Below are 23,855 nucleotides of genomic sequence, written 5' to 3'. Positions count from 1 at the left end.
TAGTTCCCAGTGTTATATAGAAGAATCTCATTATTGCAGCATTCTTAGCAGTGGCATAAAACTGGAAGCAAAGTGAATGCCCATCAGTAGGGGGAGTGGTTGGATAGAGCATGCTACACCATGAAATATTCTACTCCTTTGCAGAAATTAGCTAAGTACCAGACTTGGAGGAATTTGCAAGAAGTATTGTTGAGTGAGATAGGCTGGATGGAAAAAAAAAATCTCATTCTCTGGAGGGGGAAAAAGGTATCAACTCCCATGTATATATGTTTGTGTCTCTGTATGGTTGTAAAGAAAAGTGTGAAGTGACATATATACTAGATTCTTAACATGGAAGAGACTGTTAATGAAGATGAAAAGAAGAGGTGCCAAGCAAAAGAAGAAAAGGAAACATCCTTTGTGCTCTGTGGTCACATTTGCATTTTTATGTAAACCTTTTCTCTGTGTTAAAGGATACTTTATGAAATACTATGCCTTTAAAATTGATTGATATATGGGAATAGGTCCATTACTTTGTGTAGAACTTTCAAAGTGGATAATGAATATTTACAGAGTGCTTCATTTGGCGATTACGTTTTCTGTTGTCAAAAAGTAATTATTTTAACTTAAAAGTCAATAATTCTGTTATTTAGCCACCTTGAATACAGAGCAGGGTAGCAAAAAAAGAGTAGGGTTGGGGTGAGGTCTGGAAAAAGGAATAGATATTGCTTAGACATTTTTTCCTTTATTTAGCCCTACTAGGATTTGAGCAGGTACATAGCTCTTAATAAAAATGTGAAGTCTAGTTAAAAAGTTGTTTCTGGAGTTCCCTTCGTGGCGCGGTGGTTAATGAATCCGATTAGGAACCATGAGGTTGCAAGTTCGATCCCTGCCCTTGCTCAGTGGGTTAAGGATCTGGCGTTGCCGTGAGCTGTGGTGTAGGTTGCAGACGCGGCTCTGATCCCTCGGTGCTGTGGCTGTGGTGTAGGCCGGTGGCTACAGCTCCAATTCGACCCCTAGCCTGGGAACTTCCATATGCCGCGGGAGCGGCCCTAGAAAAGGCAAAAAGACAAAAAAAAAAAAAAAAAAAAAAAAGTTGTTTCTGGTCCGGAGTTAAGTAACTTTTACTTCCGCTTCTATAATCAAAGTTATGTTTTTGACAAATCTTCTACAGTGGGGATTTTATAAAGCAGAATGGAACATCTAATTTTTAAATACGTTTTCTTCTAGTGTCTTTTTCTGAAGAAGAGAAATATCAGCTGCGAAATTTTGTCAATAAATCTTACCTGCTAGACAAGAGAGCCCATCATCAGGTCTACTACAGTTTGATAGATATCCTTCTGGCATATTGCTATGAAACACGTGTCACTGAAGGAGAGAAGAATGTAAGTGTGTCTCTGCCTGTTGGCATAGACTCTTGTATGGAGTAAGCTGTGTTACGGTCATGAGTCGACCAGTTGTGATGAGTTACATAGGGATGTTCCAGGCAGAGGTGCACAGGTGTGTTGGTGTTGGGTACCAGCATGAAAGCCTGATGTTTTTGTTTCATCTTTTCCCTTCTCTCTCAGCACTCATCTCTACCCAGTAGGGGAGTGGGAAAGTAAAACTGAGGGTAGAGAAGAATATCCTGAGCTCTCATCTCTTTTAGGAGGTCATTTGACCAATTGAGTGGGCTCTTGCCATGAGACACTTGACATTGGCAAGGGGTAAACGTTACCAAACCCATTTAGAGTCTTTCTCGGAACTGCTCCTTCACAGATGTAAAGCATAGTATTTTTTTAAAAAAGGAAATCTGAGGTGTCCCTCAATTTAAATAGTATGTGTACTTCTGAAAAATTGTATTAAATCAGATTTTAAAAACTCGCATTGTATCCTTTTGCTATTCGATGAAATCCTATTGTAAAAGTAAATCTTTCTGTAAAGTTTGTTGTTTCTTAAATGATCTTATAAAAATGTATTGTATCTCTTCTTAAACCACATTTGATTTTGTAAACGAAGAGCTAAACTTCTTCCTCACCTATATCACTGATTGTGTATATAAAAAAGGCTGAAAAACAAAAAAGTCTTCCCAGTTAATAAGTCCCTGCACCTGTTTATTTATTTTGTCTACACCCACAGCATGTGGAAGTTCAGGGCTAGATCCTTAACCTCCTTAGCCACCAGAGAACTCCCCTGCAGCTGTTTATAATTGTCCTTGCTGAAGGGGTTATTTTTGAGCTGTGCATATGCTTCCCTCTTTTTCATTTATTTATTTTAAAAACATTTCTTATTGAAGTAAAGTTGATTTACAATGTTAGTTTCAGGCGTACAACATAGATTCAGTATTTTTATACATTATACTCTAATTGAAGTTATTATGAAATATTGGCTACATTTCCCTGTGCTGTACCTTATATTCTTATACTCATTAATATTTATTTATATGTAATAGTTTGCACCTCTTAATCTCCTCCCCCTCTCCTCTTCCCCTCCCCCTGCCTTTTAAAATGACACAAATAATTCATATCATTGTGAAGGAAAATACTCTCAGGAAGAAGATAATTAAAATTACCATCTCTGCCATCAGAAATAACCACTGTTGCAAGGTGATGTTTCTCTTGCAGTCTTCTTTTATGGTACACCTGTTTGCATGTGTATTTACATTGGGTTATAGTATATGCTATTATTTATTTTATTTATTTATTTTCGCTTTTTGGGGCCAAACCTGCAGCATATGGAAGTTCCCAGGTTAGTATATGAATTGGAGCTACAGCCCCTGGCCTATGCCACAGCCACAGCAATTTGGGACCCGAGCCGTGTCTGTGAACTACACCACAGCTCACAGCAACGCCGGATCCCCAACCCATGGAGCAAGGCCAGGGATCGAACCCTAATCCTCATGGATCCTAGTTGAGTTTGATAACTGCTGAGCCATGGAGGGAACTCCCAGCCATGAAGGGAACTCCCTATGCTATTATTTGACCTGCTTTTCTCACTGAACATGGTAGCATTTGCTTAGTGTTAGGAGAAGGAGTCGATATGTGCCAAATTTTTTGCTGTTAGAATTCTGAAAATTTCAACAGTGATTTTTGAGATTTGCATTTGACTCCAAAATGAATATTAATGAGTATATTGAGGTCATACTGTAACTGAAAAAGGGGTTTTTTTCCACTCATCTTTTTAGGATACCATAGTTGGAGAAAATGTTTTCTTCGACAGAAAAAGTGCTTCATATTGCTTGAGGAGATTGAGAATATGTAGTTATGCTCGATAAAACCTAGCATTTTTTATTTTTACATTCACATATTTAAAATTGTGAAGTCCTGAAACTTCAGGATTGCTCTCTAGAATGTACTTCTTCTCACAGGCATTCTCTGAAAGGCCAAATGCTTGAGCAGCTTTTTAAGTGCCACAGAGAATACTTGAACATTATCTCTCAGTTCTTTGGTAGATTATTTATAAATATCTGGGAGGCAAGTAAAACCTAGTTGGGAAGGACAGAAATTGAGCACGCATTGCTTTGCTTTAGCTTTAAAGCCCTTGCTTATGTGCTCTTGTGTTCTGGTACTCTTATCAGTGTGAAAGCTTTACTTTCTAAAATTCCAAACAGAGTAGGCAGAAACTCGCCTTTGATCACCCTGGCATCATTAAAGTCATTACTTTCCCGCAGTCCTAAATGCTTCTTAGTTCTTATATGATACTAGTTGAATAAGTGGATGTATTTGCTTTGTTGAATAAGTGGATGTATTTGCTTTGTTTTTAAATGACTTTGTCTCTAATGTGACAACCTTATTTGTTTTCTTCAAAACAAATAAGGTTGAATCTGCATGGAATATCAGAAAACTGAGTCCAACGCTGTGCTGGTTTGAGGTATGATTTTCAGTTGTACTTGCTTTGATTCTGTTTGTTCAGAGAGTTAATTTTTGTTGTTATTAGTTTATTTTGGGTCAACCAAGCAATTCCTTGATTTTTAAAAAGTGGTAGCTTTATTGTCCATTTTTTTCTTTCCATCTTTTTAATAAAAATCTGATTCCATTTGTTACTCTTACACTAATCCTAGTATAATAATGAGACCAGTTAGGATATTTTGGAAGTCAGGAAAGGGAGCACAAACTCTGGAGAAGGAATGGGGACAGAGTCTTTTGGGGCAGGATATGGGTGGAGTTTGAGGCATGGAGGTAGGTTGGTATGTATTGAGGTTCAGAGCTCACAGATGGGCAGCAAATCTAGGTGATAATATTCTTAGCTGCAACTTGCCACCAGGGGTTGTGCCAAGCCTTTTAAGTATAGGTGTATATTCCTTCACCTGTTCCCTTCAGTAAGTCTGTGAGATAAATGTTATTGATATTTTACAGATGAGGAAACTTGTATCATATAGCTTAAATAACTTAGCCTAGGTCCTACAATTAGTATGTTTAGATCTGATAACTCTCTAGTATAATAATAATTGTTTTTATAATCTATTTTCCAGAGAATAGTTGTGTAGATCTTACCAAAAATAGCTAAACATAGGCTGGCAGCTACAGCTCAGATTCAGCCCGTAGCCTGGGACCCTCCATATGCCGTGGGTACATTCCTAAAAAAAAAAGAAAAAAACAAAAATAGCTAAGGATGGTATCCGTAAATCTACTAGCTTTGAACACACTGTCATACATCAAAAAAGAAGCTTCAAAAAAATGCTGATTTCAATAATTGATAATTGCATCATCTATTAAAGGCAACTAGTTTTGTTTCTGTGTGTGTGTGTTTCTAGTTTAAATCTTAGATAGTGTTCATTTTAAGTTGTAAAATCAAAATTGTGTCTGTGGAATCACTTTGTTCAAATAATAGATAAGATGTAAACAGGAACCAAAATAATTAACTTTATCAGAGAATCTTAGCAGAGAATGTATCCTCTTCTGGCAGCTTGTTGGAAAGACAGAATCCCAATCCATACCCCCTGAGTTAGACTAGGTAGCAAGATCTCCAGGAATTCGTATGCATATTTAAGATGGAGAAGTGCTATTCTTTGAACTTCGTGTGGGTTCTGCATATTTCCATGATCAGTAGATTAATGGAGAAACTGGCTTTTGTAATGGTCACTTGATTACTTACACTGAAAACAAAGTAGTTGGTGACTATATAATTTCATAGTTATTAAAATTTACATGAAGAAATTGACCTATTTGACTTTATTTTGAAATTTTTATTGTTTTCGAGGTAACAGAATTGCCAGACATGTTAATAGTTCTATCATACCTTTATTTCACTTCTTGACAGAATTTTTTAAAAGTTCCTTTTTTTTTTTTTTTTAGCTATAAACTATTCTTTTTGGGTGCTCGGTATTTGTAATCAGATGATTTATTCGTTAAGGATACCTACATGGAAATACATACATACATGGAAAGGATACATACATGGAAACGATGTTACTCTCAGTTTTAATTTTATATTTTAAGTATTATATATGGGTTACATTTGTTATACATTTTAAATTAAAACCCAATTTAAAAAATTTTGTAAAAATTTATCTTTTTCTAGTGTTTTCAGTAAGTTTTGTGTTGCTAATGGTATCAGTCTGATACCTGTCAAGATAAAGAAATGAGTAGTTTCTCTTTGATAAGTGAAAGCAAATTACTGAAGTAAATGCCAAAAGCTAAAGAAAAAGAGAGAAAAGGAAGAGGGGAACTGTGAACCCCCTTCACTCAAGAGTTCTGTATTTTTCATCTACATTATCTTGAATGCTCCTAAAAGACAAAAACATGAAACATAGATCATTTAGAAATGTCTTTTATGTTCATCTGTATTTTGTTAGTGCCATATGTTTTGCATTCAGATTGGTAACTTTTAAAAGACTTTTAAAAACTTTCCTGCTATATATGTGATTTTTAAGGAGCATTTTTGATATGTTGATAAAGTGTGAGAAATTATGACTGAGATAAAAATTATATTGCGAGGTGTAAAGAAAGAGTCTCATTCCATGGCTTTGTATTTGTCTTCCACTTGGCTTGATGATGATCCAGACTTAGTTTTTAATTGAGAATAGTTATGCATTTGTTGTGTGCTTTTGTTTCATGTAATATGGAAATGATTACTTATTTAAATGATACGTCACAGACTTGGTCTAATGTTCATGAGATCCTGGTGTCTTTTGGAAGACGAGTTTTGTGCTACCCACTTCACCGCCATTTCAAGCTGGTGATGGAAGCCTACAGAGACACTATAAAGATATTGCAACTAGGTAAGATATTATTGTGACTGCACATTTGAGAATGAAAAGTTTATGTGCTTTTAGTCTGTGAAGATGTAGTCGTGATTTTTGCTTTCTTTTTCTATATGTTAATAAGTAATGGCAATGATCCAATCCAAACATGTTTCCTCCCAGGTATGTAAAGTAATAGTCCCTCTATATAGATGTGTAGTCACACAGAGAAGTGTGGTACTCTTTCCATATAACAATGGCAAGGGGTAAATAGAAAAATTGTTACAAGCCATTTTATATTAATAGTGGATTGTGTATTTCTGTATCATTCATATGCCTGTAATTTTCTAGATGTTATTCTAGGATTATGAGTATAGTAATAAATAATACAGGTTCCCTGCTTCTATGAAGTTTACAGTTTTGTCAGGGTGACAGATGGTAAATAAGTAAGCATTTCCAACTCTGAAAAGTTATCTGCTGGGGAATGAGCAGTGATTATAGGATGAAGCATGGAACCTGGATTTGGGAGATCAGGAAGGGCTTTCCATGGAAAGCACAGCAACTCTGAGGACTTTTGGCTATTGCTAAATCCAGCTTGAAAAGACAAATACTTGCTCATTTGAAGGGTGTAGAAAATTTTAAGCTCTGAAACAAATTCCCAAGTGCCTCTGACAGCATCACTGGATTAGGTATATAGTTTTTAAGGTAATAACTTTGAAGGGGGCAACATCCATTTGTATGTGTTAATTCTGGTACATTTATTTAAAAGTCACTTGCTGTACTTCATGATCATTTCTTACATGTTTCCTTGGGGAGTCTCATCATTTCTTTGTCCTCAGATAAAAATGCTTCTGGGGGCTTAGTTTTCAGACTTGAGGCTAAGAAGGAGAAAGAAAGGAAGTTCTTTCCTTTATATCCAGGTGACTTCATTGGCTTAATGGAAAGAATCCCACCTCTATGGTTTTGTCCCTCTGGAGGCTTATCTAGGTTTTTTGTTTGTGTGTTTGTTTATTTGTTTGACTTCCGTGTAACCTATACTCTTTTTGCCGTGGGGGGAAAGTCATGTTTGAAGTAGATTCTTATAAAGTAGGCAATAATTGTAAGCATGAATAATAGTTTAAAATGAAGGATACTTTTTTATTCATCCAGTTGGTTTAGACTAGATGTATTTTATTTTAAAGGATTATTGAAAATAAAGAAAAGCAGGAGTTCCTGTCGTGGCTCAGCGGTTAACGAATCTGACTAGGAACCATGAGGTTGCGGGTTCAGTCCCTGGCCTTGCTCAGTAGGTTAAGGATCCAGCGTTGCCGTGAGCTGTGGTGTAGACGCGGCTTGGATCCCACATTGCTGTGGCTCTGACATAGGCCCGTGGCTACAGCTCTGATTGGACCCCTAGCCTGGGAACCTCCATATGCCGCAGAAGCGGCCCTAGAAAAGGCAAAACGATGAAAAAAAAAAACAAAAAACAAAAAAAAAACTAGAGCTACTACCTTTGAGGAATTTGTCTTCTTAAACAGTGGGAAGCTCCCTTTTAAAAATTTATTTTTGCATGTTCATTCTTTTTTGAACTGCAAAAATTACCTTGAAAAATTGATCTACTATAAATGACTGTTGAACTTGAGTTACATGTCACAATTAATTTCTTGTTTTGAGTCATGCTAGATTATCTGTGCATTATTCATAGATTTAAACAGTGAGAATACAGTTTGTGATTATCTTGTTATATCATGGCTTCCAGACAGAAAACCGGCAAAGCCCCCATGTGCAAATGCACATGCACACACACTTCCATTGCTTTTTGCTTTTTATTCTGGGAAATAATCTAGTTCTCTGGATTTTTATTTGAGAAGTAATCAATTCTGTGATGGTATAACCTGAAATAAATTTGATTGCCTTGACTTACACTGTAGTCAATTACTCAAACAGTTTCAGTAGGTAGGTCAGAATTGAAAATTTAGACTTAACTTTCCATCCTTATTTATTTGACAAGAAATAGGCTTATCTGCTGTTTTGCAATAGCAACAGAAAACCTGAGGTAGCACACTGAAAATGAATCCCAGCCCTCTATAAACAACACATAGTATATTCTGTGGCTAATTTGGGTTGTGGCTACTTAGTGCTGAAGCACTGAGCCAGGTTTTCTAACATTTGAGCCTTGAGCTGTTGGCTTGTTGTGGGATGACGAGCTCTGGTTGGGGTTGGAAATCTATGTTTGTACAGGTGGGTGACAGTGGGGTACCATTAATGCCATTGAAGAGTCTCAGTTGTTTGGACACCCCATAATTTAGGTGCAGTAGCTCTGGTTTGGCTTTTGATGTTTTCTAAGAATGAATTTGTGCCTACTTATAATTCAAAAAAATGATCATGCTTTTACTATAAAGATCTACATAGTGCTTCCATATTTGAAAGTTAATAAATCTTTCCTAAAAGAAATACTGGTCTTAAGTGAAACAAACTTCCCAAACTAATGAAGGAAGGCTGGTATCAGAATCAACAGAGGATGGACTAAGAGCTAAGTTTTTAAAGAGCCATGAATTTGCTTTACCTGATAGCACAGGAGCTTTTACAAGGATTCTTTATTGGACTTTTGACTGTTAACAATTTTATAGTCTTTCTACTACACCTTCCCCATCCTCCAGAAGACTACATTTATCTCATACTGTTATTATATGCCTAGCTCAGATTCCTGCAAGGGCAGAAGACTTACTTTGTCCTTTTAAGCATTATTTTAGTGTTTAACATACGGCTGCACCCATGGAATTGATCTTGGGGCACATGGTCATCCCCTCTTTTTGCCTCTCTTCCTATCTCTAGCAATTTTCACTTCCCCCTCCTTGTTCTATTCTTTTGGGAAGAGTGGGAAGAACCTTTCATGGAAGCATCACTGAGCTACTGTTACTGGAAATCAGTGGAAAAAAAAAAAGAGAAGAAACCAAAAGAGAGCAGCTTTTCTAATGTGTCTTAAGAAATTTTATTCTCTTTAAAAGTGATATAGTTTAGTATTTGATTATACATTGTCCATACAACTTACTGTTTGTTCTACTGTGTGTATTTCGTTCATTTTTCTAAAGGCCTTCTTTACTTTTCTTCTATACTTTTATGCCTCAATTGGACATATAAGGTAACCATTAGATTAAAAGGGCTAAATGTCATGGGGTAAAAGGAAAAAAAATGAATTTTTTTCTCCCAGTTTCCCCTTTGAGCTCATTCTGTGGAGTCTTTCTTTTATTGTTTCTGGATGGAATATATAGCCTATAAATAGCACATCACACACATATATCCTATGATATATGATACATATTCTATAACTTTTTCTCTTGTTTTAGATTATAAGAAGAGTTTCATTTCAATACTTCCAAAAAAATGTTCCCTTTGAACTTGATTAAAAAAATAAATCTTGCCTTCTCCAGCTCAGGCCTGCCTCAGGTTGGGAAGCCAGTGATGGGGAGGGGATTGCTCTCCCTGTGGCAGGAAGCACTGCTTGCTTCCAGAGCAGTCCTCCACTAAGCCACAGGCTGCCCCTTCCTGCTTCTCCAATGGGGGCCTTTTATCAAGTTTGAGTCAAACACAAGTCATTGTACCCCACAATTTCCAGGACGAGTTGGTTATACTCTTCAGGGTCCCTTCCTTACCCTCCTTTCTCTTGGTTTAAAGTGACAGGAGAGTACCTTCTCTCCCAGCTCATGAAAGCTGACATTACCCCATAGCACTCCAGCAGCCTTAGCCAAAGAGATTTTTCTGGACCTCTTTTCCCTTATATTCCTGGAGGTGAATATTGGTCTAGGGTCATGGATCAGTTTTTTTGTTAGTCTCCCTGCAAGTTTAGCACAGAGGGTTTAGTGTCTCTTTTTAAAAATGGGAATATTTGATAGCTCTTTTGTCCTGGGAGCCTCTCTGGGAGTGCGTCATAAAGAGGTCTGGCTTCATGTGCTAGCACTGTCCTCATTCCAGCCTCCGCGTGCCTGCACCAGGCTCAGTGCCTCAGGTACCTTAGCTCCCATTGTCCACACTCTCATCCTGGGAGGTCAGACTCCATCTCCCCTTTGCAGAGAGAAGCTCAAGAAAGTTCAGTCATGTTGCCCAGAGTCACCCAGCCAGAGTCAATAGAGCCTGGATTGGGCGCCAGGTCTGTCTAACTTGAAGTCTGTGCCCTTTTGAAGGGTTGAAATTGTTATATAAATGAAATTATTTGAAGCCTGGGATTTGCTTCATAATAATCCAGAGCGGGGTCGGGGGAAACGGGCAGGGTGTGGAGGAAACGGGGTTGGCCACGAGTTGGTACTTGCCGAAGCTTGGTGATGAGCTCCAGGGAGTTCGGGATCCTGTGGTCTCTTTTTGTACATGCTGTGATCTTCCTGCGTAAGAATTTATTTTTCTTAAGTTTGGACTTTTAACCCCTGCATATCTTTGGTTTTTGTTGTTATTTTTTGTTTTTTGCATCTGTATTTTAAATTTTGTGGAAACGTTTTGTAGAAGACATACTTTGTGTTCAAACATGTGTATATATTTTTTTGACTGATACACATTTGGAGTTATTATTTTTTGGCCCCCTTTTTTTTCTTCCTCTTTTAGGGCTACACCTGCAGCATATGGAGCTTCCCAGGCTAGGGGTCAAGTCGGAGCTGCAGTTGCCGCCCACAGCCACGGCAATATGGGATCCTTAACCCACTGAGTGAGGCCAGGGATGAACCTTCATCCTCATGGATACTAGTCAGGTCTGTTTCCTCTGAGCCACGAGGGGAACTCTGGTCCTGTTTGTTTGGAGTGCTAATCAGAAACCTACCTTTTCTGTGCACATTTGAGGTTTGATGATTGGTAGCTATGTGGCTATATCCTAAGAAACAGCCTTCAGGAGATTAGTTATTGTTACCGACTAAAAGCTGACATTACTTCATATCATTAATAGCTCTTACATATTTAAGTTTTACTCAGCTCAATAATCAGTTTTTCAGAAGTGACCGGTTTACTAACTTCTTCTGTAGATGGAGATAACAACACAATCAGTGTGAAAGAGAAGAGGCAAAGCACAGAGCTTGGGCCTAACTTTTTTCTTCAAGAAAAATTACCGTTGAGGAAACTGAGATAAGGCAAGTGTATTGTATGAGCTGTGGGTCCTGATGCAGCCTGGAAGATGAGTTTGTTTTCAGCATTTGAATTCTGTTTAGTCTGAAGTCCAAATGCTTCTTTTTATTGAATTATAAAGATTACCCCAAACTTGAAACTAAAAGATGAAATCATTAGGATTTTCCAATTTTGACATTAATCTTAATTTAGTGGGTTCCCAATTAGAGACATTTTAAAGAATTGTTAGACCTTTTAATTTCTAGTTGTTAAGAACATTATGTAAGATGATTTTGAGGGTCATTGAACAAGTATTTGTTGAGCATTTGCTTCACCAAGGTGCTGAGCTGGGTCTGAAGATAGAGGAGTGAATAGGAGGGATCTGACTTAGACCCTCAGGAAGCTTCAAATTCTAATGGGGGCCATGGAAGAACACAACTACCAGGTGTTTTTTGTTTCGTTTTGTTTTTTGTTTTTGTTTTTTGTTTTTTAATTACATGTGTAATAAGTAACTCAAAGAAGAACCATGCTGGTGAAAGTAGAAAGCCAGGAAAACTGGCTTAGCTCTAAGTCATTTAAGATGTATAACTACCTACAGAGGGGAGCTTCTGCCTTATTGGACTCCCAATTTTCAGTTCCTCCAAGATTTCTTTTTGCTTTGAAGTACTTCTTAATTGTTTCATGACCTCATCTATTAATTTCTTCATTCTGTAGGGATTTTGTCAGTACCTACGAAAAAGCTACTTATTAGATACACTGTGCCCTGTACATATGAATTAGATTCAGGTACTGTATTTGGGGAGCATGTGGATGAGTAACTGAGATGTCCATCAAAAATGTAAAATCCATAGTAGGCAGTAGTAGGCATCTTATACAAAGTGAAGTAGTTCAGAAAAGGGAGAGGTGATGTTTTTGGGGAATCAGAGAAAGCTTCGTATAGGAACTGAGATTTGAATTGGGACTTGAAGAATTGGACATAGAAGGATGGAAGGAAGTGTTCTGGATATTGTGAGTGAGGGACATGACGCAGTTCATAGACGAAAATTGTTTCATCAGTGAAACTTTGAAGTTGATATGTTGTTTGACCCTGAGATTTGCCCCACTAAACTAGCTGATAGTTTTCCTACCTGAGTTAACTTTCTCTTCCTGAGTTAGCTGGTCTCTAGCATTGATTTCTCTACTTCCCTAATATTATCACATAATTCCCTGCTCCTCAGCCAGGACATGATAATTCTGTTTTCTTCTTCCTTCTCAATTGTTCTCAAACTTTTTATTTCCTAGTCAATTCCTCTTCATACTTTAAAAATTTCTAAGAATGGAACAACTGTAGTGCTTTGAAGAAATTTTAGTAGCTTGGAATTCAGATCAAATATTGAAGTACTGTTTGTACCTATTTTTGCTGACCACTTACTTACATACCAACCAACCTAAGAAAGGAGGGGCTTAGAGCCCCGGAGTGTGTGAGCTATAGCTGAAATGTGTGTGAGAGAGAGTAACGCTCTGTATGACATCCTGGTAGGCCAGCCTTGGTGCTCTCTCTCCCTGGATTCTTCCACCAGGCAAAGCAAATTCCTTTTACTCTCACCTCTTCCTCAGAGCCCACATTTGTGTTCCCAACTCTTAAATTGGCACGTTATTGCTATAGATGTTATTTATCCTCAGCCTTTGTGGGTTTACATATATACTTTTGTGTGGAAGGATAGTGTATATGAGCAATAAACATTAAAGGGAAGAAAATCAAATTCCAGTCAACTCCATAGCTGCTTTTTTCCCCAATAATCCTGTTAATCATTAAATATTGTTAATCACTAAAATTTTTTTAGATTGCTCTCTTGGTAATTGCTGGGTTACATTTATATAGAATATTCTTTGTTCTCTTAAAATACTCTGTAGGGGGCAGCATTTCCTGTATGGTTTACAAATAATAAATTGCCTTTTAATGGCCACAGATGATTAAGAACTTATGGTTTTTCTGCTCCCCCCCCAAAAAAAAATCACTTAAAGTATCTTACCTAATGGATGATGGCTCAAAATCTGCTGATCTCTTAAATATTGACATGTATATACATCTCCAATTTTGATCTACATTGTAGTTCCTATACTATTTAAGATGGTTTGTTAATTTATGCAATTTCTAAGCTGAGTGATGTTAAAAAAAAAACCTCAGGAGGTTAGTTACATGGTTTGACATTATAGCTTTAAAAAAACTTCTATAGTTAGTGCTTCTTAAATAAATCTAATGTCAGTTTTGAGATTATTTTTACTTATTTATTTTTATTTATTGGTCTGAGTTTTTAAGGAAGTAACTATAAGTTTACTTTCTTTAAGTAAGAGGATGAAAGCAGAAAAATGCATGTATTTAAGACAAATTTGGGCAGAGAATATTGTATTTGACCTTAATGAGTGAAAGTACTAATACATGGTAATATTGAGATCTAGATGAAGTAAATTGAATAATACTTTTTATGTTATTTGGAAAACATGGAAGAATTACATTTTTGCAATTTAGAGTTCCTTTAAATAGGAATTAATATTGAAAAATAACAAACAAGCAGATATTTATTCAACAGATACAAATCAAATCCCTTCTCTATGCAAAGCATTATAACAGAATCAGCAGAATTATGAGGACATATATGACTTGACCTTGGCTCTTGAGTTTATCATGTAATAAAAATAAGACAAAAATTAAGCTATAAAATAAAAGTATTTACAATTTACAGGGGAGAATGCCTGTTAAGAAAACACCTTCTCCCAAGGCAACAGAAATAAAAGCAAAAATAAACTGTTGGGACCCAATCAAACTGACAAGCTTTTGTACAGCAAAGGAAATCATAAAAAAAAAAAAGAAGACAGCCTATGGGATGAGAGAAAATAGTTTCAAACGATGCATCTGACAAGGGCTTAATATCTAAAATATACAAACAACTTATACAACTGAACAGCAAAAAAAGCCAACAACCCAATTGAAAAATGGGCAAAAGACCTGAATAGACATTTCTCCAAAGAAGACATACAGATGGCCAGCAGGCACATGAAAAAATGCTCAATATCACTAATTATGAGAGAAATGCAAATCAAAACTACAGTGAGGTACCACCTCACACCAGTCAGAATGGTCATTATTAACAAGTCAACAAATCACAAAACCTGGAGAGGGTATGGAGAAAAGGGAACCCTTACATTCCCACTGTTGGTGGGAATGTAAGTTGGTATAACCACTATGGAAAACAGTATGAACGTACCTCAGAAAACTAAACATAGAACCACCATATGACCCAGCAGTTCTACTCCTGGGCATATATCCAGACAAAACTTTCATTGAAAAAGATGCATGTACTGGTATGTTCATTGCAGCACTACTGTTCACAATAGCTAAGACATGGAAACAACCTAGATGTCCATTGACAGATGATTAGATTAAGAAGATATGGTGTATATACACAATGGAATACTACTCAGCCATAAAAAAGAACAAAATAATGTCATTTGCAGCAACATGGATGAACCTAGAGACTCTCATACTAAATAAGTCAGAAAGAGAATGACAAATACCATATGGTATCACTTATATCTGGAATCTAATCAGCAAAAATGAACCTTTCCACAGAAAAGAAACTCATGGACTTGGAGAACTGACTTGTAGTTGCCAAGAGGGAGGGTGAGGGAGTGGGATGGAGTGGAAGTCTGGGGTTAATAGATGCAAACTATTGCTTTTGAAGTAGATAAGCAATGAGATCCTGCTATATAGCACAGGGAACTATATATAGTCACTTGTGATGGACATGGTGGAGATAGTATGAGAGAAGATATATATATGTATGATTGGGTCACTTTGCTGTACAGTAGAAATTGACAGAACAGTGTAAATCAACTATAATGGAAAACATAAAAATCTAAAAAAAATAAACAAAAATAAATTAAAAAAACGTAGAAAATAGTTTAACTACCATACATAGGCCAAATCCATCCTGGTTGGCTTGTGAGTTAAACATGTTTTTTATATCTTCAAATGTTGAAAAAAATCAAAAGAAAAGTAGTATTTCATGACGCATGTGAATCATGTGAACTTCAAATTCTAGTGGCCATAAATAAAGCTTTATTGGAACAAGTCATGCTTATTCACTCGTGTATTGTTTACGGCGGCTTTTGTGATATAATGGCATAATTGAGTAGTTGGAACAAATTATGTGGCCTGCAAAGCCAAAATACTTATTCTCTGGATCTTTACAGAAAAAACATGTACCTCTCCTTGCTGTAGTAGGCTTGCTGTAGGCACAGGTATATATGAAGTTGACCCTTGAACAACATGGGTTTGAATGTGGGTAGATCCACTTGCAGGTTGGTATTTTTCAGCAGTAATACTGCAGTACTCCACAGTCAGTGGTTGGTTGAATCAGTGAATGGCATGGAACTGCAGATACCGAGGCCAACTATAGTTATGTGTAGATTAACAATCTTGTCCTTCAAGGGTCGCTGTGTACAGGTTTGGAGGATATCCCTCTTGAAGTGAGCCGAGGTCTTTGGCTGCTTTCCATCTTAAATAGCGGCCAACATTCAGGGTATCGTGTCATCTGTTTCTCTCCCTCCCCCACCTGCACCAGCCCAGGATGAGATGGAGGTGATCTGGTTGGTTCCTATTAGAGTTTGTCCCTCAGCAGTCCCTCAGCATGAGGAGAAATAAACTGAGATGCCTACTTGGTCAAGCAGGTGAATGAGGGAGGATGGCAGAGTCTAAGGAACACACATGGGAGTAATTGTGCCTGTGTGAACTCGAGACATACGTGCTCCATCAGTAGCCTATTGCCCCGTGGTTGGTAGAATTGCCACCTTTAGGGACTTAAAAAGAAGTAGAAAGTTATGGTCTTTGTTACAAGGTAGTTTAAAAGTTTAAATGTGAACAACGACATGAAGATTGAATGTAATGCTGTAAGAGGCAGGTCTGCGTGAGCACCCAAGCCAGGCCGTGTAGACCATCAGTTTGTGACTTGAACTCTTAAGCAAGCTAAGTGCCACCTGTCTCTGTCTCACTGCCACTAGAAGATGGGACCTGCCATCTTCTAGTGGCAGTGAGGGCCCGGACAGCTCTCTGCTCCACCCATCACAGCTTGAGACCCAGTGTCAACCCTGGGTGGGTGCCAAGAGGCGATGGCGGGAGGGTGTGTATGACCTGCATTCTCTCAGTGACTGTGACCAGAAACCTTATTAAATCCAAACAAAACCAAACCCAGATCCCTTACCTCTCTTTCTACTTGCTTTTGTATTATTATCTTCCTCAGCCAGGCCTGGTCAAAGTGGAGGTGAGGAGACACAGGATTCCAGCACTAAATTTTACTCTGACTCCAGATGGTGCTTCTGATATGGGTGGGGGAGGGGCAAGACATGGGAGAGGCAGGCAGTGTGGGCCTGGTGAGTGAGATATATATATAGATAGGGTCCTTATTGCTCAAAGAATGTGTAGGATTTAGAAAAGAAGTAGAGGAAGGTGTTCCCTGAGAAAGTAGAAGGCAAAGAACACCAGAGAGAGGAAAGGAAAGGAGTTATATGTTCAAGAAATGACAAATATTCCACTTTGGCGGCCTTGCTGTGAAGGGGGGTTGTAGGAAAAAGGCGGGAGGAGTATGTTGAGGTGAGGCTGTGAAAGCCTACAGTGCTTTATAAGAATATGGGGTCTTTTTTAAATTTAATTTTTTAATTTTTTAAATACAATTTTTAAAGGTTATATTCCATTTACAGTTACTACAAAATATTGACTATCCCTGTGTTGTGCAATATATCCTTATAGCTTATTTTGAACCAAATTGTTTGTACCTCTTACTCTCTGACCCATGTCTTGCCCCACCCCTAACTCGTAACCACTAGTTTGTTCTCTTTATTTGTGAGTCTGCTTCTTTTTGGTTATATTCACAGGTTTGTTGTATTTTTTAGATTGCACATATAAATGATACTGTATAGTAGTTGTCTTTCTCCCTGAGGAGACTGGGTCTCGTGAGCTGTAGTGTAGGTCACAGATGCCTCTCGGATCTGGGGTTGCTGTGGCTGTGGCGTAGGCCTGTGGCTACAGCTCCGATTAGACCCCTAGCCTGGGAACCCCCATATGCTGTGGTTGCAGCCCTGAAAAGACCAAAAAAACAAAACAACAACAAAAAAACCCCAAAAATGTCATTTGCTAAGATAAATTAAATTTGCATGAAGATACAGACCTGTCATCATCTTTACTAGATTATATTTACTGTACACTAAATGTAAAGAAGCATTAAGCTTAGTTCTACAGTGTGTAAACATAAACCGTCAGCAAATATTCTTACTGTAATACAGTGAGGGTGTCAAAAGGGTTTGGTTCTTTCTTTTTACTGTGACCTACTGATCAGTATTTCACATCACTAAAGGGGACTCATAAGTTTGGTCGGACTGGGTTTATTTTTCCCCTTTATGTGCCATTTGAGGAATCCTATACATTTCTTCCTGTGTATTTCTGCTTTGTATATGCACAGTCTTAGTTTTCCCAATTCAAAACTGAGTTAATTCCAAAAAAATAAGTCATAAGTTTTTGTATTAAGTTTTACCGCCTGGAAAAATGAAGTAGAATAGTCTTTTTTCTTCTTCTTCTTTTTTGGCCACCCTGCAGATCTTTAACCCACTGTACCTGACCAGGTGTCAAACCTGCATGCTAAGCCACTGGTCTGTTGCACCACAGTGGGAACTCCAGAATAGTCTTTTGGTTTTTTGTTTGTTTGTTTGTTTGTTTAGGGCTTCACCTTCAGCATATGGAAGTTCCCAGGCTAGGGGTCAAATTGGAGTTATAGCTGCTGGCCTACACCACAGCCGTAGCAACATAGGATCTGAGCCGCCTCTGTGGCTTACACCACAGCTCAGGCAATGCTGAATCCTTAACCCACTGAGTGAGGCCAGGAATCGAACCCATGTCCTCATAGATACTAGTCTGGTTCATTACTACTGAGCCACAAAGGGAACTCCCCAGAATAGAATTTATTTTAAATTGAGCTACCAGGCATTGAGACACATACTGTCTACATTAGGTGGAATAGTTGTAATTAAAACCTTATGCACAGAATTAAGAAGTTTTCGATGCTTATGAGTTTTTTAAAAATTCAGGTCTAGCTTGCAACTGTTCCAAGAGCTTTTTGCTATGCATGTTCAACTTCTTAACCTTTCTATTTTTGTACTTACTGTATAGATGGGATTTTTAAGAAAATGTTCCACCTTGAACTTGGATGCCTCATTCTTAACTGTCTAAAGAAATGGAAATTAGTCATGCTGCCATTATGTAATTTTGATGACATCCGGACATGTATTTCTAAACTGACACGGCCACTGATTTGACAGGTGACTTAAGGAGGAGGACCGAGTGCATGTCAAGGCTGTCCTTTCAAACCAGCAAATCCAGCAGGGATTGTTAGAGCAGAAAAAACAAAAAGCAGCCCTGGGTTAAATTCATTATTTGAACTTTTGATGGTGTGGTGATGTAAGAAAGTTGGCACAGTTATATTCTTATCAGGGATTAGAAATTAAAAGGGAAGGCAGACACATTGTATACCCCACATTTGTCCTGACCCCATAGCTTAAATGCACAGGTCACAAAGGTGTTATAACTAGTACATGTTAACTGACTAATTTGACCTGTGTTTTTAAACTTAGGTTCTGTGTACTCCTGGGTACAATAACAACCAGCCTTTATTGAACAGGATCCTATCATTTGCCAGACAGTGTTCTAGACCAGGGAAGACAAATGAGAAGCTGTGTTCTTTCCTGTCAAGGAGGTTTCCACCCAAGCTGATAAATATGGTACCGTGCTATGTTGTGGCTGGGAGGAAAATGTACCTATTTTCAGTCTGATTCTTGCTTCTTAGCTGTGATCTTGACCAACCCCTTCATTACCTTGAGCCTCAGTTTCCTCACCAATGAAATGAGCAAGAAAGCACTGAACTAGTAGCGTTATGTAAAGCAATGTATGGAAAGTACTTGGTGCAGCAGAAGTGGGTAGCTGTCAACTGCCATAACAGACAATGTGCTAGGCATTAGGAGAGGCCGTTGGAAGTCAGTTCCTAAGGAAATAATGCCCATTTTGAGACTTGATAGTAAATTAGGGTTGGCTTGAGGGTTGTGCAAAGGAAACATTTACACAGTATATGTTTGCTTTGTGTTCATTTTGTTTCTGGCTATGCAGATAATATATGTAATTTTGGAAATTTCCGTGTGGTACAGCGGGTTAAGGATCCGGCATTGCGGTAGCTGTGGCACAAGCTTCAACTGTGGTGTGGGTGTGGCCAAAAAAATGTAATTTTAATACCAAAAAAGAATCTAAAAATTGATATAGGACTATGAATTTGTGCTCAAAATAATAATTGTCATTGCTTCTGGTATGTGTTTCTTATTACAACTCAGAAACATAAGAGCTTAAATGGCATCTGGAGGAAGTTGAGGATAAAAGTATAAATAGACTGAGCAACTTTCATAAAGTTAAATTGAACGCATGTTTGTGTTAATTGTTAGGGACTTGCCTTTATGCTACTTTCTGATATTGAAGCAAGTTATTGTACTTTGATTCCCTTAATTTTGAATAATTTGACACAGTTCGTGTCTTCCCTTTTTATGATCAAATGATCTATGATAATTAATGTTAAAAATAATTCATAAATTATCCCTCCTGATAACGTCTCATCAAAATCCCAGGATTCTAGCCAGATATCTACTAAATTAGGTATTTAGGGATGATAGCCATGGTGACTTCTATTTTGAGGCAATTTTACAAATGAAAGCCAGGCAGTGCTTTCCACCAGGGGTTTTGAATAACCACCTCTTTTTCCTTTACTCTTTATGGCTTCTTGTCTTGTGTAGCTCACAACTTTAAAGACGAAAACTATATACATAGAAAACCACAGCCAGATACATCACAACTATAATGTACCAATAGTTGAAAAGAAATTTAGCTCTTACTGTATAGAGTTAGCAGTTTATATTGTTTTTTTCTGTGCTGGTTTTTAGCCAGTAAAAACATCCACTGTCTTTATAATCTCCTAGAGATGGGAGCCATTTCTTAAGTGTCTTCAACCATGAGCTGGTCTGTCAGTGAGTGATTATTGCCAAACCCAGTTGGCTGATAGGAAGATTTCAAATAGCCAATGGATTCTAATTTAGAACAGCTCAATCTTGTCTCTGTTTTAAGATACATTAACCTGAGACCTCCTTTTAAAGGAAAGCTGGAGAGTGTGCAGGCAGAAACTGTGTTAAATATTGTTTACTGCCCACCTGCTTGTTACTGTCATCCATATTTTTTTATATTGTCCTTATGTTTCTCTGTTGTCATTAGACAGTCATTTTTCCTGAGGTAAAAACATTCACGACACTTGTCATTTATATACCAGGATAAGTTTTAAACTTGCCTTCACTGGTTTTGAACTCTCATGAAGAGATCCTGGTGTCAGAAGCCTTTCTTGAGTGGATAGAGTTGGCGTCGCTGAGGACCTGGTCATGCATAGAAAATCCTTAACTCTTTGGAGAGGCCTGTTAGTGGATTGCTGCAGGGAAAATAGTTACCGTGGTTATGTGCAAGGTACCTGCTTTTTCCTGCCCTGGGCTAGGCAGTGAACTGACAGAAAATGGTAACTTTCCTGCAGTGCCTTTCAGCAGAAATGATTCTTTTGGATTTAGGCCTGATCAGTTTTGTACGCCTATATGACGAGCCCACGACTGGATAAATCCCCACAGGAGGCAGGTGCATTGAGTCCCCTTCTAGCCACTGGTTGTGTGACATCCTGGAGGGCCAGCCCTTTCCTTTGCTGATAGCTGTTGGATAAGTGATTGGCAACCTGAGAAGAGCAATCAATGCAAAAGAGATGTTTATAAGAAAAACTATATGCTTCCTGAGTCTCTTGGCTATGGTGCCATAATCATCTCTGATGATTTAGTAGGAACAGACGAGATCCAGTATGACGTTGGAGTAACAGTAGTCATTGTTGGGAGCAGGATGGTTTAATGTACTTTTTTGTTCTAGATTGCCAGCTCACAGTAGCCTCATTGTCTTCTACCTTATTTGTCATATAGCACCCTGCAAAAATAGTTTGAGTAAGACTTAAAATGAAAACACAAGCTTTTGAAGAGTGTGTAACTTTCCCTTTCAAAATTGCCTCGTCTATGACTTTCTGAAATCACCTGCTCTAAATATTTCTTCTCAGTTGCTCAAAAATACAAGGTAAAGAAAATTTAAATGTGAATTTAGAAATTTTAACATCCTTTGTCGTTATTTCAAGGCTTGGCTATGTAGTCAGGTATGTCTGTTTTTTTTGTTAAATGAGTAAAAAGCTCATGGAAAATTATTGTGGAGTATTTTGAAACTGGGGAAAATGTAAAGAAGAATAAACAACTGTAATCCCATGTGACATCAGGGGCTCACGTATTTGTTCAGTAAGTGTGGAAACAAATACCATTAATACATTTGGGTGTACCTAAGGGTTTTTCCCATGTGTATTTGTCTCTCTTTTTTTTTTTAGGAAAATAGAGATCAAAACATGGCAAGCTTCATGTAGCTTCACTTTAAATTAAAAAACTTAATAACTTTGGATGTTGCTTTTATTATGTTTATTTTTCTTTTGTGATAGCTGGAAGATTTGAATTTGCCTGTGTCCCTTAGCAGCCTCACTTTAGGCATGTCTGCTAAATAAAGCTAGGAATTTTTAAAAAAATATAATTGATTTACAGTGTTGTGCCAGTTAGACAATTTTTTTTTAAATTTAAAGATTTAATTGGCTTTATCCACCATTAATGAATTGGGCAGCATCCCACCTAGCACATAGAAAAATAACTCCTATGATTTCATTAGTTAAGGAGTTCCCATTGTGGTGCAGGGGAAATGAATCCGACTAGGAACCATGAGCTTGAGAGTCTGATCCCTGGCCTCGCTCAGTGAGTTAAGCATCTGGTGTTGTGAGAGCTGCGGTGTAGGTCGCAGACGTGGCTTGGATCTGGTGTTGCACTGGCTGTGGTGTAGACCGGCAGCTGTAGCTCCAATTAGCCCCCTAGCCTGGGAACCTCCATATGCCATGTATGCGGCCCTAAAAAGCAAAAAAAAAAAAAAAAAAAAAAAATCTCATTAGTTAATGGTTGCAGTGGATTCTCATTAAATATATGACCTTAATTCCATACTCTTTCATACACATCTCTGGCTTGTGGGGTCTTTGATCCTTATTGTCCACACCTCCCCTTAGCCCATCTCCCCTCAGTCCTGCCTGATTGCATTCATCTCCTTCTCACAGTCTCACTTCTGCCAAGATCACCTGTTTACTCCCCATTTTCTCCTTGAACCATCTGCTCCACCCAAATGGTCTTTTTCTGTTTCCCCAACCCACCCCATTTTAAGTCCCACTTCTCCTTTTTAAGCCATCCTCCAGCTGTCATACCTACCCTTTCCTTTACTCACTGAATTATTTGCTGTGAGGCCCAGCTCCAAATCCTGCATTTTCTATTAACCTGCTTGTATTAGTAAGACATTCCATCTTGAGAGAGACGGTATGCTGTAGAGGAGCTTATACAAGTTTCAAGTGAACAGTTTATTTTTTTGGTAAAGACATGTGGTTGACTTCTAAATCTTGAAGTTAGTAGTTGTCATAAAACCAAACTCCTTTGCCCTGACCCCTCCCCACAAAGAAGAGACAGAAAGTAAGAAATAGGCACATGCTTGCCCTGACATTTTCTTCTCTTTTGCAGTTCGAACCATTCCAAAAATTCTCACAGTTTATTTAGTTCTCTCTTGACTTTTTCCTATTTGGGTAACGTGGCTAATTGACTTTCATCAGTTCTGTGAGTTTTGATCATAATCCCTCCTCCTGCCATCACACTCTTGAAATCCTATTTTGTAATTGAAATAGACCTGTGGTTGGGGTAGGAGGAAGCCACGTTAATCAGTTAACCTGGGCCACTCTGACAAGTCACAAAGACCTTGCCTTAACCTAGTGTAGTTTTAGGCCTTCTAAGTATTTTTTTCTCTTAACCCATTGAGCAGTGGAGTGCTTATCCACCTTCTTCCCCTCTGCATATGAGGAAGTCACATAAATAGTGAACATTTCTGAAAAAGACATGATCCCTGTCTTGAGCTTACTACTTGCTTAACTCTTGAGTAATAAAAATGTGATGTAGCCCAAGAACACACAGTCTGGAGTCAGTAAGATCAGAATTTGGATCCTGGGCCCTCAACTCAGTGGCATTCTGAGTATCTTACCACCCTTGAGCCTCAGTTTCTCCTGTGATGAGCAAGGGAGGTTATAGGGAGAATCAGCTGAGTGTCCTTTCTGCTTCTTTCCTCTCCAGTTTTGGTTTTTTTTTGGCCGCCTCGCTGCATATGAGCTCCCAGGCCAGGGATCAGATCCAAGCCTCAGCCATGCACCAAGCTGCAGCAACGTCGAATCCACTGTGCTGGGCTGGGGATTGAACCTGTGTACCAGCACTCCCAAGCTGCCACCACCGATCCTGTTGAGCCATATCAGGACTCGTCCTCTGCAGGGTTTAATAAAGAGCCCTGAGGACTAGGGAAGTCAGTCCAGGCTTCTTGAGGGATGAAGACTTGAGCTTGGCCTTGAAGGCTGGCTAGGATTCCTCCAGGTCGAAGGGAGAAGAAAAGGCATTCCAGGTGTGGGGAAGG

General features: G+C 38.2%; 1 protein-coding gene across 15 annotated transcripts in view; it reads left to right on the top strand.

Annotated features, from left to right (window-relative positions):
• The window catches only part of SHQ1 (SHQ1, H/ACA ribonucleoprotein assembly factor), a 287,083-nt gene that overhangs the window by 35,411 nt on the left and 227,817 nt on the right, over nucleotides 1-23,855 (top strand). For all 15 annotated transcript variants that reach the window (XR_014823534.1, XR_014823530.1, XR_014823536.1 and 12 more), the window contains 3 exons: nucleotides 1,210-1,364; nucleotides 3,775-3,828; nucleotides 6,055-6,178. Coding sequence is in view for 5 of the 15 variants with exons in the window: in XM_084989028.1 (XP_084845154.1) it covers nucleotides 1,210-1,364; nucleotides 3,775-3,828; nucleotides 6,055-6,178 (333 nt within the window). In the remaining 10 variants the exon portion in view is untranslated. The remainder of the gene's footprint in view (nucleotides 1-1,209; nucleotides 1,365-3,774; nucleotides 3,829-6,054; nucleotides 6,179-23,855) is intronic.

This window comes from Sus scrofa, chromosome 13 (genome assembly GCF_054392235.1).
Source record: "Sus scrofa isolate SSC_HxYL_T2T_F1_AM1 chromosome 13, Sscrofa_HxYL_maternal_Yorkshire_Landrace_v2.0, whole genome shotgun sequence".
NCBI lineage: Eukaryota > Metazoa > Chordata > Mammalia > Artiodactyla > Suidae > Sus > Sus scrofa.
The sequence above is the reverse complement of the archived record's forward strand: the minus strand, read 5'-3'. Positions and strand labels throughout refer to the sequence as shown.